Here is a 14,655-nt window from a genome sequence, read left to right on the forward strand (position 1 = left end):
TGCTAAGTGGTCGGTAAAGTCTGATGTTTTCAGCATTACCGCATGAGGTAATGCTTTATGAATCGAGGCCTTTGTCTACATACATCTGTTGGACAGCAGAAGGGGCGTGTGTGTGTGTCCACTGCCTCCTGAATGTAATCTTTTTCCTATTCTCTTATTCAGCCAGATTGAGAGGTCCTCTTTAAGCCTAGTACACACCATACAATTTTCTGTTAGATTTACCTGCCAGATAGACAAGTTCCAACAAGTTGAAAATTCTCTAGACTTTAGAGCTCATGTTTACAGTGCTACAAGTGCGTAAATGATGACTGCTGTAGTATTGATCATTGGTTAATGTATAGCTATTTCGGGTTGCTGCACACTGTTGCTCTTTGCTATGAATTAAGCCCTGTTGAATACTGCTATCTACTGTATGGTCTTGTTCTTGCTGCACAGCACACACAGGATCTGGCCATGCTCCATCACGTAGGGCTGGTCATTCAGTGTCTGTTCACAACCCGTACAGGAAAAGTGTCCTCTGTGCCAAAACTTGCCATCGAGCTGCAGGTAGTCTTCCGAGAATATGATCTGTAAGACAGAAAGGAAAAACAAATGCCTCAGTAACCAAGTAGCACATATCTGTAATGACTAGTGATGTCTGGAAACTGGCTGCTTATATGCAGGCACAGCGATACACACTTTACTACCCCATCTTCCCAAGTTTTGTTTACCAGTTGACGGCAAGCCGCTGCTTTAAAACTTTGTGCTGAAGCCTTTCACCGGCTCCAGGACGTTTTAATGCGTTGCTCTTCCCCAGCGCCGCTGTGCATGTGCATGCGCCACCGGTACTTGCCGGTTATCAGAAACCTGTGACTGGTGAAGGGAAAAAAGTGTTCCCCGAACTAATTGCAGTGCCAGGAATGAATGGACATGTCCATTTATAATAAAGGAAGTAGTAAAAGTGATGTAAAATGTAAATAAAAAACCAAAATGTGAATACTTCCTAGTAAATCAGGATAAGTGTTTCTGGAGGCATCTAGTAATGAAAAGTAAAATTACACACAGGCAATACACATTTAATAAAAAAATATTAGAATGAAACCCTTCCAAAGGCCCCCCTCCCCTCTCTCCTAAAAAAATACATAAAGAGTTGCCTTAGGGACTCAGCTTTTTTAATATGTATGTCATGAGGGTACATTATTGTTATTGTAGTATGTTCGGTCCGGTTCACACTACACGCGTTGTCCGGTTTTCAACAATGCGTGCAATATCCTGAAAGAGGGAAAAATCAGGAAGAAAGAGGGATTTGGTTCCCGAAGGAGAACTGTACCGGCTTTGAAAAAGGGACAACTGGGAGCTATGTGAATAGGCTCTTTAATGACTCAACACTGAAGAGGCATATTTATCAGTAGAAAACATTTTAGACTTCTTTTAACTGAAACCACTCTTGTGCATGTAATATGCAGGAGTGAGGCACCTGGGCAGCCAAGAAGGAAATCCTGGAGATTTTGTTTGAGTAATCTGGAAACAAATCTTTATAGAGTTACATCGAAGTCTTACATGCGCTGGAGGGTCCTCAGGCTGGTTAGGACTGCTTCTGCTTAGAATCTATCCGGTGTATTGCAGCCCTGATGCCTCTCCGAGAGATCATCTTGGCCATACCCACTGTTCTCCAGCATCGTGCGCTGCACATAGTCCCTCCATTCACCCCCCTCCATAGCAAAAGAGCGTGTGCACCAGTGGTGTACCTAGGGAATTTGACACCTGGTGCTGATTTACAGACACCGATTCCCCCCCCCCCCCCCCCCCAAAAAAAAAAAAAACCAAAACCCAACCAATTTCTTTGATGGGAGGATTGACAGGTTGGGTCCCCAAGCATGTCGCTGCAAATTTTGGAGTATTTTTTGGGAAAAGGAGTCATCAGGATGTGGACAGAGCTAACCGTTATGAAACTCTGTACTCTACACTGTGCTGCAGAATATATCAGTGCTATATAAATACACAATAATAATATGGTTGGACATTAGACTATGACTATGGTACGATTAGATTGTGAGCTCCTCTGAGCACAGTCAGAGAAGGGGGATATACAAAAGAGGGGGATGCATAGGAAAAGGGGGGAAAAAGAGGTAGAGGCACAAGACAGAGAGCCTGGTGGGAGAGGAGAAATAGCAGGAAGGCTTCTCACCAGGACTGCAGACAAACCAGTACTGTTTGGCAGGGACATGCTGTTAAAAGAAGGCACTAAAATCTGAAAAGAGGAAAGGGTCATGGGGGAAGACAACAGGGTGGGAGGAGGAGCCTGGAAAGGAGATAAGATTACCTGCAATCAAGCTAATCTAAATTGCCTGAAGCTTGCTTCTCTGCTAACTAGAGAAGTTGGCTGTCAGCACCTGCATCATTGGCTTCTGCAATAGCAGACTGCCCTGCATTATTGATTATTTTCTCTGATCAGGATAAATAATGAATAGTCTCGGGCATTGTGGTATTGCAGCAGCCAGTGCACATCGCCACTAATGACAGGCAACTTCTGAAACACTAAACACATCCTGCCACCTCTCCCTGATAATGTCCCAGCTGCAGCACAGCAATCTTTCTCTCTACTCACCCTGCTGCTCTGCATAGTCACTCACAACAGGCTGTGTGTAGAGAGCGAGGAGACACATTGCCCACGGGACAGGAAGGGAAGGGATTCTACATCTAGTGCAGGAAGTAGTACAGTCCCATGCACTGCCTGCTGCTATTTTCCCGAATGTTGCACAAACTATGAAAAAAAGGTCCCAGGTGGAAGAACACAGTGACTGAGCACCACAGCGGCACCCCTAGCCATGGCTACACCCGGTGCTGTGAGCACCTGCAGCCTTATGGTAGATGCGCCACTAATGTGCACCTTTATGCTCTAAGCTTTGGGATCAGCCATTAAAGTGACTCCGAACTCATAAAAAAAATAAAAGTTGTACTCACCTGGGGCTTTCTCCAGCCCAGTGCTGGTCGAGAGGTCCCACGACGGCGTCCTGGCTCTTCTCCTTCTCCCCGCTCCGGAATGGCTGACAGGCCGCAGCCCGGGCGACACTCGCCCGAGTGTCGGGCTGCTCCTTCCGCGTATGACGCGGATTACGTCACACGCCGGCCGCCTCGCGTCATCACGGCGGCCGGCGTGAAAGTACTGCGCATGCGCGCTTTAATCGTGCATGCGCAGTACTTTCACGCCGGCCGCCGTGATGACGCGAAGCGGCCGGCGTGTGACGTAATCCGCGTCATACGCGGAAGCTGCAGCCCGACACTCTGCCGAGTGTCGCCCGGGCTGCGGCCTGTCAGCCATTCCGGAGCGGGGAGAAGGAGAGGAGCCAGGACGCCGGCGTGGGACCTCCCGACCAGCACTGGGCTGGAGAAAGCCCCTGGTGAGTACAACTTTCTTTTTTTGTGTGAGCTCGGAGTCCCTTTAAACACTGACAGACCTAACAGTGTCACCCGGGAGATAGAATAAAAGATTTTTATGATCTGTTTATTTAAAATCTTAACAAATACCAAGCATGATTTTATGCCTTGGCCACAGACATGGAAGTAACATCAGCAGAGCCTTCATGGATGGTTAATGAAGGTTCTCATTATGTCAGCAAAGCCTGATTTCAACTTTTTTGCCCCAGACCATTGTTTTTGTGGCTTCTCTTCCATGTGGTGCCTCTCCTCCCATTCCATACTCGCAGTCCTCTCTTCACTGTATTATAGTCATGTGCAGCTTCCTAGGACAGCAGTTCATTTTTTTCATGTGTTGCCTAGCAAGTTCTCTTCCATGTCCAGTCACCCCCTTGGGCAGCAGCCACACTAGGCCCAGAAATCCAGCCCCGTGTGGTAGTGGAAGGAGCTCCACTCCAGGCATGAAATTGAGCTGTGTTAGACTGGGAAGTGGGCACTGTAAGGTTAGATTGTAGATTATTTTGCCTCAATGGCATAACTCCATAGTCACACAATTATCTAGAATGTGTTTAGGTAAAATCACCGGCCATCTCCACTCATACCTACCTCATCACAGCCCATGCAGCGCGGCCGCTCGCTCTCACAATAGTGCCTCCCGCACCACAGGTGATTGTTCTTCCAGAAATAGATCAGGTTCACAAGGGGCTCTCTGCACTGGCAGCAGACAAAACATGCTGGGTGCCACCACTTTGTGTTTCCCGCACGGTCAGTGTAGACAGCAGGGGCATCCATGGGCATCAACTGCTGGCAGAATTCACACAGCTAGAGGAGAAAAGACGACAATGACACCCAATGACCCGAGGCTTACTTTAAGTGAGATTAGAGTAGATGATATGATCTTCGCTAAAGATAAAAATGAATATGAATCCAAATTCTACTTAAAAGTGATATTTTAGTTTTGGTTGACACTGGTGGATTTAAAACCTCTTGGAGACCTTGGTGATGAGATTTATTTGTAATAGCATTTGGATCTGCCCTTATCACAGTGGTAATATTTGTTTGCATTAGTGTGTGTCTCTGCCCCTCCCACTAAGGTGAGATTTTCCTGTAGTAGTTTGGGTCTCTGCCCTCCCACAAAGGTGAGATTTTCCTTTAGTAGTTTGGGTCTCTGCCCCTTCCATATGGTTAGATTTTCCGGATGTAGTTTGGGTCTCTGCCCCTCCCACAAAGGTGAGATTTTCCTGCAGTAGTTTGGGTCTCTGCCCCTCCCACAAAGGTGAGATTTTTCTACAGTAGTTTAGTTTGGGCCTCTGCCCCTCCCACAAAGGTGAGATTTTCCTGCAGTAGCTTAGACCTCTGCCCCTCCAACAAAGGTGAGATTTTCCTACAGTAGTTTGGATCTCTGCCTCTCCCACAAAGGTGACATTTTCCTACAGTAGTTTAGTTTGGGCCTCTGCCCCTCCCGCAAAGGTGAGATTTTCCTGCAGTAGCTTGGGTCTCTGCCCCTCCCACAGGCATGAGATTTTCCTTAAGTAGTTCGGGTCTCTGTCCTTTCCATATGGTTAGATTTTCCTGAAGTAGATTGGGTCTCTGCCCCTCCCATAGGGGTGAGATTTTCCTTTAGTAGTTTGGGTCTCTGCCCCTCCCATATGGTTAGATTTTCCTGAAGTAGATTGGGTCTCTGCCCCTTCCACAGGGGTGAGATTTTCCTGCAGTAGTTTGTGTCGGCACAACTTTTCTTCAGAACTACACCTTCCACTGCACAAGTTTACAACATGCATACTAATGAGGTAAGTGTGTTCTGTCTCTATCTAGCCTTATACAAAAGGTATAATATTTGGTTAGTCAGTGGAGTTGGGAGCTTAGCAGCAACCAGCCTTTACAATAGCAGACTTAAAAAGAGGTGTGGCAGGAACAGGGGCACTGCTTAGCCCAGGCCAATCAAGCATCTGCTTGGGGCCTCATCCACAGCAGGGGCCTCATATTGTGCCAGTTTCGCCCTGTGTGATTGTATGGCCACCACTGCCTCCCAATCTCTCACACACAGACCTCAGAACAGCTGGAATGTGAATAAAGGTGAGAGCGGAGCAGTGACCACTTCAGATGCGGAAGTGAGGTCATTACTCACTTCCTGTATTTGAAGTGTGCCACAAGGTTAATGCACTCCGCTCTGTTTTGATCACCGCTGATCTGCAGGTCTGTGAGTGTTGGGGATGGGTTGGCAGCAGGAAGCTACATATCCCCACTGCTTTCAATGCAATGTCTTATACAGGGGAGGGAGAGGACACTTTTGGCTACCTATAATGGGGGTAGCTACCTATACTGGAAGGACACCTTGGCTATCTACTGTATACTGGGGAAGTGCACCTTTGGCTGCCTACCTATACTGAAGGGCTACCCACTTTTTTGGGGGGGAGGAAGGGACACCTTTGGCTATCTATTACCCATGTTTCCCCGAAAATAAGACACTGTCTTATATTAATTTTTGTACCAGAAGATGTGATAGGGCTTATTTTCAGAGGATGTCTTATTTTTTGGGGAAACACTGGTAATTTTCCTATACAAAATGTATATACTGCATGCCATGCTGAAACACAAGCAGCATGCACAGAGCCTGTGGTTTGTAGATATTGGCTCTCACAATAAATTGATCATGATCATCTGATCATGTGGGTAAGAGTCTTTCTTGCTGGCAGAGAACTCTCAGTCAGGCTCCCCAGAGCTATGATAGGATAAGCTGTGTGTCCTGGGAAAAGGTGAAAAGGTGAAGTGCTGCTGATGCTTATCAGGACTGTAGAACTCACATTGTACTGCTTCTCTTGTATCCAGGCTTAGTATTGAGCGACTTGCTGGTGTCATTGTGGGCTGCTGCTAGGGCTTACATTCGGGGGATGTCTTACATTTCAAGCATGCTAGGAATTCCTGCTAGGGATTATTCTCAGGTGATGTCTTACTTTAGGGGAAACACGATATTATAGGAGAAGGGGCCTCTGACTGCCGAGGGAGGGGCAGAAATTATGTGCTGCTTGGGGGCACGAAAACCTTAGATGCACCCAGGTACTTAACCACTTCACAACTGAGGGGTTTTACCCCTTGACCACCAGAGCAATTTTCACCTTTCAGCGCTCCTTCCATTTATTCGTCTACAACTTTATCATTACTTATCACAAGGAAATGAACTATATCTGGGTTTTTTTGCCACCAATTAGTCTTTCTTTAGGTGGGACATTATGCCAAGAATTATTTTATTCTAAATGTGTTTTAATGGGAAAATAGGAAAAAATGTGGGAAAATTTTTTATTATTTTTCAGGTTTTGGCCTTTATAGTTTTTAAATAATGCAAGCTACTGTAATTAAAACCCATGAAATGTATTTGCCCATTTGTCCCGGTTATAAAACTGTTTAAATTATGTCCCTATTACAATGTTTGGCGCCAATATTTTAATTGGAAATAAAAGTGCATTTTTTTCAGTTTTGCGTCCATCCCTAATTACAAGCCCATAGTTTATAAAGTAACAGTGTTATACCCTCTTGACATAAATATTTAAAAAGTTCAGTCCCTAAGGTAACTATTTATGTATTTTTTTTTAATTGTAATTTTTTTTTTAATTACAAAAAAATAAAATTGGGGAGTGTGGGAGGTAAGGAGTTAACTTTTTGTGTAAAACTAATTTATTTGTATGTGAAAAATGCTGTAGGGTGTAGTTTTACTATTTGGACACAAGATGGCAACAGTAACTTTTCGTTTAATGCGACCTGCAAGCGTCCTTCCAGACGCTTGCAGGAAGTACTAGGAGGCTGGGAACGTTTTTTTTTTTCCACAATGATTGTGCTGCTTATCGGAGAAGCAGCGGATCATTGCGGGGCTTAGATCAATGTACGGAAATGGATTTTCCCATTCATTGATCTCCGGGGGAGCGGCCGGCGGCGTGTTTACGAGCGGGAGTGCGCGCTAGAGCGAGCGGGAGCGCGGGCAGCGGCGGGAGCGCGGAAAGTACGCATTTCTCCATCCCTGGTGGTGAAAGGATGGAAAAAGGGACGGAGAAATGCGTACGCGTGGGGGTAAAGTGGTTAAACTGGTTTACCAACCAGCCAATCATAGAGTATGAGAACTAGAAAAATTTAAGGGAACCTGAAGTGAGTAAAATTATTTAAAATAAACACAAGATGTAGCTGCAAATGAATACTACATAGTTGCCATGCTGTCACTTCCTCTCAGAAGCTCACCATTTTCTTCTTACAGTGATCCCTTCCAGTTCTGACAAAATTTTGTCAGAACTGGAATATACCAGTTGCTGTCAGTTATATATCGGCAGCTGTCAGTTACAACTGAATGTGCAAGGTAATGTCCATGCTTCCCTATGGCTCAAGTGGGCAATATTACCGTTTAACAGTGTGCTGACCAAAAAGCTGTTATGGGGCAATGGCCATTTTTTAAAATGGAGGACGGAGAATTCCATTGACCACAGTGGACAAATGGGATGTAAGAGAGGATAAAGGGATTGAAGAGTAGACTACACAGGAGGCAAGTATGACCTGTGTATAGTTATTTTAACTTTTTATTTTCAGTTCAGGTTCTCTTTAAGTCACAAATTTACATGAATGGAATGTCCCTTAAACCACTTCATGCCACCCAATACGTTTTTATTTAATAAAATGAGGTTTTATTTCCATCTATCAATAATTAAGGTCATGGCAGCCACATCTAGTAAACCTGCGTGTTTTCAGTCATTTATAAACCCTTATTATTATTGCTGTACACACTTACATGGTCCGCTTTCCCGTTACATTCTTCCCCCGTGCCATTTGGGGTTTTTGCTGCATTGGGGTCTTGTTCTTCTGCTTTGACACTGGAGGGCAATGCCACCTCTGCCACACCCATGGCATCTTCTTTATACTGTTTCAAAAAGGCAGCCATGGCTGGATTCTCGTCCTCCGACAGCCCTCGGCAATGGGCGGGGTTGTGGTCATAGGGAGGTAGCTGCCTCCACAGCAGCATGCGGCGATGATGAGCCCCCTCCGTACCAGCGACTGGCTGCAACTTTTTGGGGATTAGTTCCATGTAACTCATGGCCTGAGGAAGGAATCATTGCATTATAGAATGCAGTACAGAATATTTCAGCAAAACGTGAACAGTAGATATCTACATTTTAAGGTGACCATACACTGGTCGATTTGCCATCAGATTCGACCAACAGATAGATCCCTTTCTGATCGAATCTGATCAGAGAGGGATTGTATGGCCACCTTTACTGCAAACAGATTGTGAATCGATTTCAGCCTGAAACCGATCACAATCTATGGAGCTGCCGCTGCTGCCCCCCCTCCTCCCCTGCATACATCACCTGCTCCGGCCGGCGCGAGCCCCCTGGCCTTCTTCTCCGCTATGGCTACTGAACTTCCTGTCCAGGGGAAGTTTAAACAGTAGAGGGCGCTCTACTGTTTAAACTTCCTCCCGGGACAGGAAGTTCTGTGTAGCTCTGGAGCCCGAAGCGGAGAAGACCAGGGGACTCGCGCCGGCTGGAGCAGGTAATGTATTACCGCTGTATTGCGTCGATCGTCGGGCATTCGAACGCCGCTAACGACGCACTCCCGACCCGCCGGTGACCGAGAAAAATCTTCCGCACGGATGGGTCGACGGGAACGATCTATTTCGGACGGAAATCGATCATTCTGTCAGCGGTGTGCACAGCGATTTCACAGCCATTTCGATCACTGTGATCGAAACGGCTGTATATCGGCAGGAAAATCGTTAGGTGTATGGGCCCCTTTAGACTCTATACAATATATCTACCTAGGATCTATACAAGGATGCTGGCCAGCCTGAATAACCATTTGCACTTTATTTTGGCAGTTGGACTGTTAACTGCTGATCAGTAAGTGCTTTTGAAAATAAATATGAAGAGAAGCTTGAACAGAGGTGCCAGAACAGAGTCAAAAAGTTTAAAAACTGTTTAAAAAGGGCAGCAGTGGTGGGCTTACCTCCCCAGCAAGTAAAACACAGACTGTGTTCATTAAAGTTCAACAAAGATACCGTTTATGTAAGTACTCCATAAAGCAACATGTTTCGCAGGTTCTATCCCGCTTCATCAGGCAATCACAGGAGCAAAAGCTAGTACAAGTTTGGGTCCAAGCCAAAGGCCTTTGACAGGTTTTAAAACGTTTTTACCCTATTCTGGCGCCTCCATTCAAGCTTCTCTTCATATTGCCAAGTCCACCCCTGGTGTAGGGGTGTTACCCCTTGTTTCCTATCTACAGAGAGCAAATTCCTAACCTGAGTGGAGTCAGGTCATACCATCCCCACCCGCCTATACAGTGGTTGTTTTTGTGGTAACCCACATTTGTAAGTATAAACTCTTATACACCTTACTACTACCAATTGCTTCTTGAACGTGCTACTCAATTTTGAGCTCTCTGTGTTCCATTTTACATAACTGAAAATAAAGAAAACCCTGAGAATCCCCATGAGGAATTGGACTAGTCCAAAACACGTCAGATCTGTTCGATTTGGATTGCCTACTGTAATCAAAAGGAACATTGGAAAAAAGTAATTTATAGTGAATTCTACTTCAGAAGAAACATACTTCTTTTATGTATGTATACACATGGGATTTTACATTTGTAATTTATTTGCGATATTGGTCCTTTAACAATGGCTGACGGCAGCTGACACTTACCAGTTTTTGGTTGAGTCCAGGTGGTGCCCACTCATAGGTGACAGTGAGAAAAGTGGGGTCTTTGCGGGAGGTAATGGGGTTGGTGATAATCATGCGGTTTCTCTTGTAGACACGCACTCCATCCCCGCCTTTCACTCGGGCAGTGAGTCCTGAGTAGCGTGTGCCGGACAGTAGCTGCCCAATTCGTTGGTCTTCATCCACCTCGCTGGGAAGAGCGTGTTCTTCGCGAGGGCAGCGACACAACTCGCAGGACTTCCTGCAGCGCAGAACATAATTAAGGCAATTAAGTCCCACACAGGCTAAGACAAATGGTGACACATTAGCTACATTACTGCAAGATTCCATTTCCAGGTGACATCTTCTTGGCGAACCTATAGAAGCTCTACAAAAGTACTTATTGCAAATACAGCTAAAGACAAGGACATATCTGCAAAAAAAAGGATGTGGACTGCAACTGATATGCAGTTGCAGTCCGTGGAAGCAATCAGGCTGGAGGAGGCTGGAGGAAGCCCCTCCAGCCTGATCGCTTCCACGGCGTCATCTTCTCTCTCTCGGTTTGTCCACAATTGGCCACGGAAAATTCATCAGGCAGGGGCCAGTCGGCGCATACACAGTCCAGCCAGGCACGCTCCCATGTTGCTACTGTCACCGGGAGGCGCAGAACACTCCAGGTAACGTGAACATGGCGGGAGCGCACACACACTGCCGGGCCGCGCATGCGCAGTTGGCCGCTTTGAGGGGCCAATTGCGGGCGAACCGAAAGGGAGAAGAGGATGCCGTGGCACTGATCTGGCTGGAGGAAGCCCTAGGCATGTATATTTTAATGTTAAGGTTCTCTTTAAGCCTGAGACACCCTCATTAAGAAAGGGTCTGGCATGAAAAGCTGTCTTTTATATAAGTACTCTTGAGAGAGGAACTGTAACTAAAGGTGGTCACACACCCTTCATTTTTTTTTAAATATCTGTTCAATTCAAGAATTGCAATCAGTTTTTCTGACTGATTGTAACATTTCAAAAATCTGACCAATGTACCACACACATATGCTCAATTTTTCCTCAGTTATGAAAAAAAATGATTAGAAACTCTGCTTGGGTGTACAGTATATATTAATAATTTGACAATATACCTCACACCATTCAAGTTTCATAAAAAAATGATCAGAAAAATCCACCATTACCGGTCACCTTTTATCGAATGAAAACAGGAAATCTGAACGGATTTCTTGCTCGAATAAAAATAAAAAAGCTTCTTATTTTTCAGGAAATCCTCTTTTTTTCCCCCTCCGAATTGCCATAAAATTGGATCATTTTATTGTACCGTGTGTGCCCAAGGAATGAACTTCAGTCTGATCAATAGCTGATACCCCCTTTCCCATGAGAAATCTTTACCTTTTCTCTAATAGATCATCAGGAACATCTGTATGCCTGATATTGTGGTGAAACCCCTCCCATAATGTGATGTCATGACAATGTTCCTGGCAGTTTACTTTCTGTGTCCTTGTTGCATTGTGGGAACTAACGACTGTTTCAAACTGCCAAGCAACCAGTACCTTCCTCTGTGCATAGAACTAACATTCCGTACAGATCGCCTGGCAGAACTAATTATGCCGCCACCTGTGATCAATTTCAGAATCTAAGTCAGGAAGAGGAAAGATTTTACAATGAGCAAACACTAACTAAATACATTATAAATAAATATTGTAAAATGTTATTTATACTACAATTCCTCATGTTGGCCATGAACTTTGAGAACACCTCCAAGGGACAGGTAGGGGCTTACCGTATATTCCGGCATATAAGACGACTGGGCGATAAGACGACCCCCCAACTTTTCCAGTTAAAATATAGAGTTTGGGATATACTCACCGTATAAGACTACCCCTCTTCCAACGCACACCAAATAAAAATAAAAAAAACACCATATACTGGTGCTATGTATGAACAGGTACTGGTGCTGTACTGTAAGTGGTACCCAGTATATTACAGTATATAGGCGATTGACTGGTTTGATTGGTCAACTCTCCCTAAGTGGATTGGTCAGCTCCCTTTATCTACCTGTTTATCAGAGTGGTATGGAAGAATAGATTGCGATGTGCCCATAAAACACGCCTCTTTCACCCATGTGGCCCACCCTTGCACCCTATTTACCTCCTTCTCTGCATCTCAGATCTCGCACATGTGCGCCTACGCCGCTTCACTACAGACCTCAGCAGCAAGATCTGAGAGTCGGTAACGGGACGAATCACCCGGCATCAATGACACCCGGCGTATAAGATGACCCCTGACCTTTCAGAAGATTTTCAAGGGTTAAAAAGTAGCCTTATACGCCAGAATGTACAGTAACTCAGAAATGTATAATTTTTGTTGCAAAATGTGTAAAATATGGGAAATACAATCATGGCGAGGTTCATGTGATGTCTGAATATGGTGGGCAGCATAGAGAGTTGTAAAAGGTCTCTCAGCACACAGCTCGCTCTGTGTACTCGCTGGCACAAATATCTGACAGGTCACACTTTGTAATCTGAATTCCTTCCACCTCCCACCTAGGGGGGGACTAGAGAGATACCAGCTCTGACCTTTATTCTTATCCAAAAATTCCATACTCCAACCCCCCCACCCCACATTCTCTATCCCAACTACATGTCCCAGGCCATGATGAATGTCAGGATTTTGTTTGGCCTTTGAAAGTGTAAGACCAGACTTAGAGCACAGCATAACAGTGAAATCATCCTCTCCGACATACCTGATCTTCTAAGACAGGACAGTGATATCATCGCGTTTAGAATTTATTTTCTATTTCCATCCATTTATGCGTGCATGAAAAAAAGGCACCGTGAAAAAAGGGCCCAACTTATTAATGAAATTGGCGCCAGGTATTAACGAAATTTGCTAACCAGAACCATCGTTATCAAGCTTTATTAACGATAATTACTGTTGCAAAAACAAACGAGAAATAGTAACGAATAACTTTTACATATATTAACCACTTAAGCCCAACTGGACGAGATTTCTCGTCCAGTTGGGCTGCGCGCACTCCCGCGGGTCGCGCGCGCTCCCGCGGCCCCCCCGTGCGCGCCCCCGCTGCTGGCCGCTAGCCCACCGATCAGTGAAAGGGATTATAAATCCCTTTCGCTGATCGGACCCCCCCGGAGAAAAGCCGACAGCGTCTCTTCAGATGCTGCGGCTTTTCTGAGCTCTGGGCTCCTTTCTTCTGCCTGGGAGCGAGATCGATCGCTCCCAGGACTTTTTGATTCTGGCCATCTTGTGGCCAAATAGCAAATTACACCTGCAAAAAAAAAATTTCAAATTAAACATATAAATATATTAAAAAAAACCCTGTTTACCTCCCACACCAAAAAATACCCACATACAAGTTTAAATTAAAAAAAAAAAAAATTACAATAATAAAAAAAACAAAAAAAACATAAATAGTTACCTAAGGGTCTGAACTTTTTAAATATGCATGTCAAAGGAGTATATCAATATGATTTAATAAATTATGGGCTTCTAAACAGTGATGGACGCAAAACGGAAAAAATGCACCTTTATTTCCAAATAAAATATTGTCGCCATACATTGTGATAGGGACATAATTTTAACGGTGAAATACCCGGGGCATATGGGCAAATACAATACGTGAGTTTTAATTATGGAGGCATGTATTATTTTAAAACTATAATGGCTTAAAACTGAGAAATAATTAATTTTTTCCATTTTTTTCTTATTCTTCCTGTTAAAATGCATTTACAGTAAAGGGGCTCTTAGCAAAATATACCTCCCACAGAAAGCCTAATTGGTGGCGGAAAAAACAAGATATAGATCAATAAGGTGTGATGAGTAGTGATAAAGTTATTGGCAAATGAATGAGGGGTGAAAGTTGTTCGGATGTAAAAAAATTTCAACCCTTCGGGCTTAAAGGGACGCTTAAAGGGGAACTGAAGAGAGAGGTATATGGAGGCTGTCATGTTTATTTCCTTTTAATCAATACCAGTTGCCTGGCAGCCCTGCTGGTCTATTTCTCTGCAGTAGTATCTGATTAAAACCAGAAACAAGCATGCAGCTAGTCTTGTCAGATCAGACTTATAAGTCTGAACCACTGAAACACCTGATCTGCTGCATGCTTGTTCAGGGGTTATGGCTAATAGTATTAGAGGCAGAGGATCAGCAGGGCTGCCAGGCAACTGGTATTGTTTAAAAGGAAATAAACATGACAGCCTCCATATACCCCTCTCTTCAGTTCCCCTTTAAGTCAAACAAAAAAAAATGAGTTTTACTCACCTAGGGCTTCCAATAGCCCCCTGCAACTGTCCGGTCCCCTCGCAGTCTCCCTCCAATCCTCCTGGCCCCATCGGCAGCCACTCACTGTTTCGGTGACAGGAGCTGACAGGCTGGGGACGTGAGTGATTCTTCGCGTTCCCAGGCACATTAGCACCCTCTATGCTGCTATATGGTATATGATATATGGTATAGCAGCATAGATGGCCCTATTGTGGCCAGGAACGCGAAGAATCACTCGCGTCCCCAGCCTGTCAGCTCCTGTCACCGAAACAGGAAGTGGCTGCCGGTGGGGCCAGGAGGATCAG

At 44.9% G+C, this 14,655-nt stretch overlaps 1 protein-coding gene across 3 annotated transcripts in view; it reads right to left on the bottom strand.

Moving 5' to 3' along the window:
* Positions 1 to 14,655, bottom strand: part of LMCD1 (LIM and cysteine rich domains 1) — a 73,229-nt gene that overhangs the window by 181 nt on the left and 58,393 nt on the right. For all 3 annotated transcript variants that reach the window (XM_068251588.1, XM_068251590.1, XM_068251589.1), the window contains exons 3-6: positions 10,074 to 10,329; positions 8,165 to 8,470; positions 4,003 to 4,218; positions 1 to 567 (exon numbers count right to left, since the gene is read on the bottom strand). The exon at positions 1 to 567 is cut by the window's left edge and continues 181 nt beyond it. In XM_068251588.1, the coding sequence (XP_068107689.1) occupies positions 406 to 567; positions 4,003 to 4,218; positions 8,165 to 8,470; positions 10,074 to 10,329 (940 nt within the window). In that variant the 3' untranslated portion in view covers positions 1 to 405. The remainder of the gene's footprint in view (positions 568 to 4,002; positions 4,219 to 8,164; positions 8,471 to 10,073; positions 10,330 to 14,655) is intronic.

Source organism: Hyperolius riggenbachi, chromosome 9 (assembly GCF_040937935.1).
Source record: "Hyperolius riggenbachi isolate aHypRig1 chromosome 9, aHypRig1.pri, whole genome shotgun sequence".
Lineage (NCBI taxonomy): Eukaryota > Metazoa > Chordata > Amphibia > Anura > Hyperoliidae > Hyperolius > Hyperolius riggenbachi.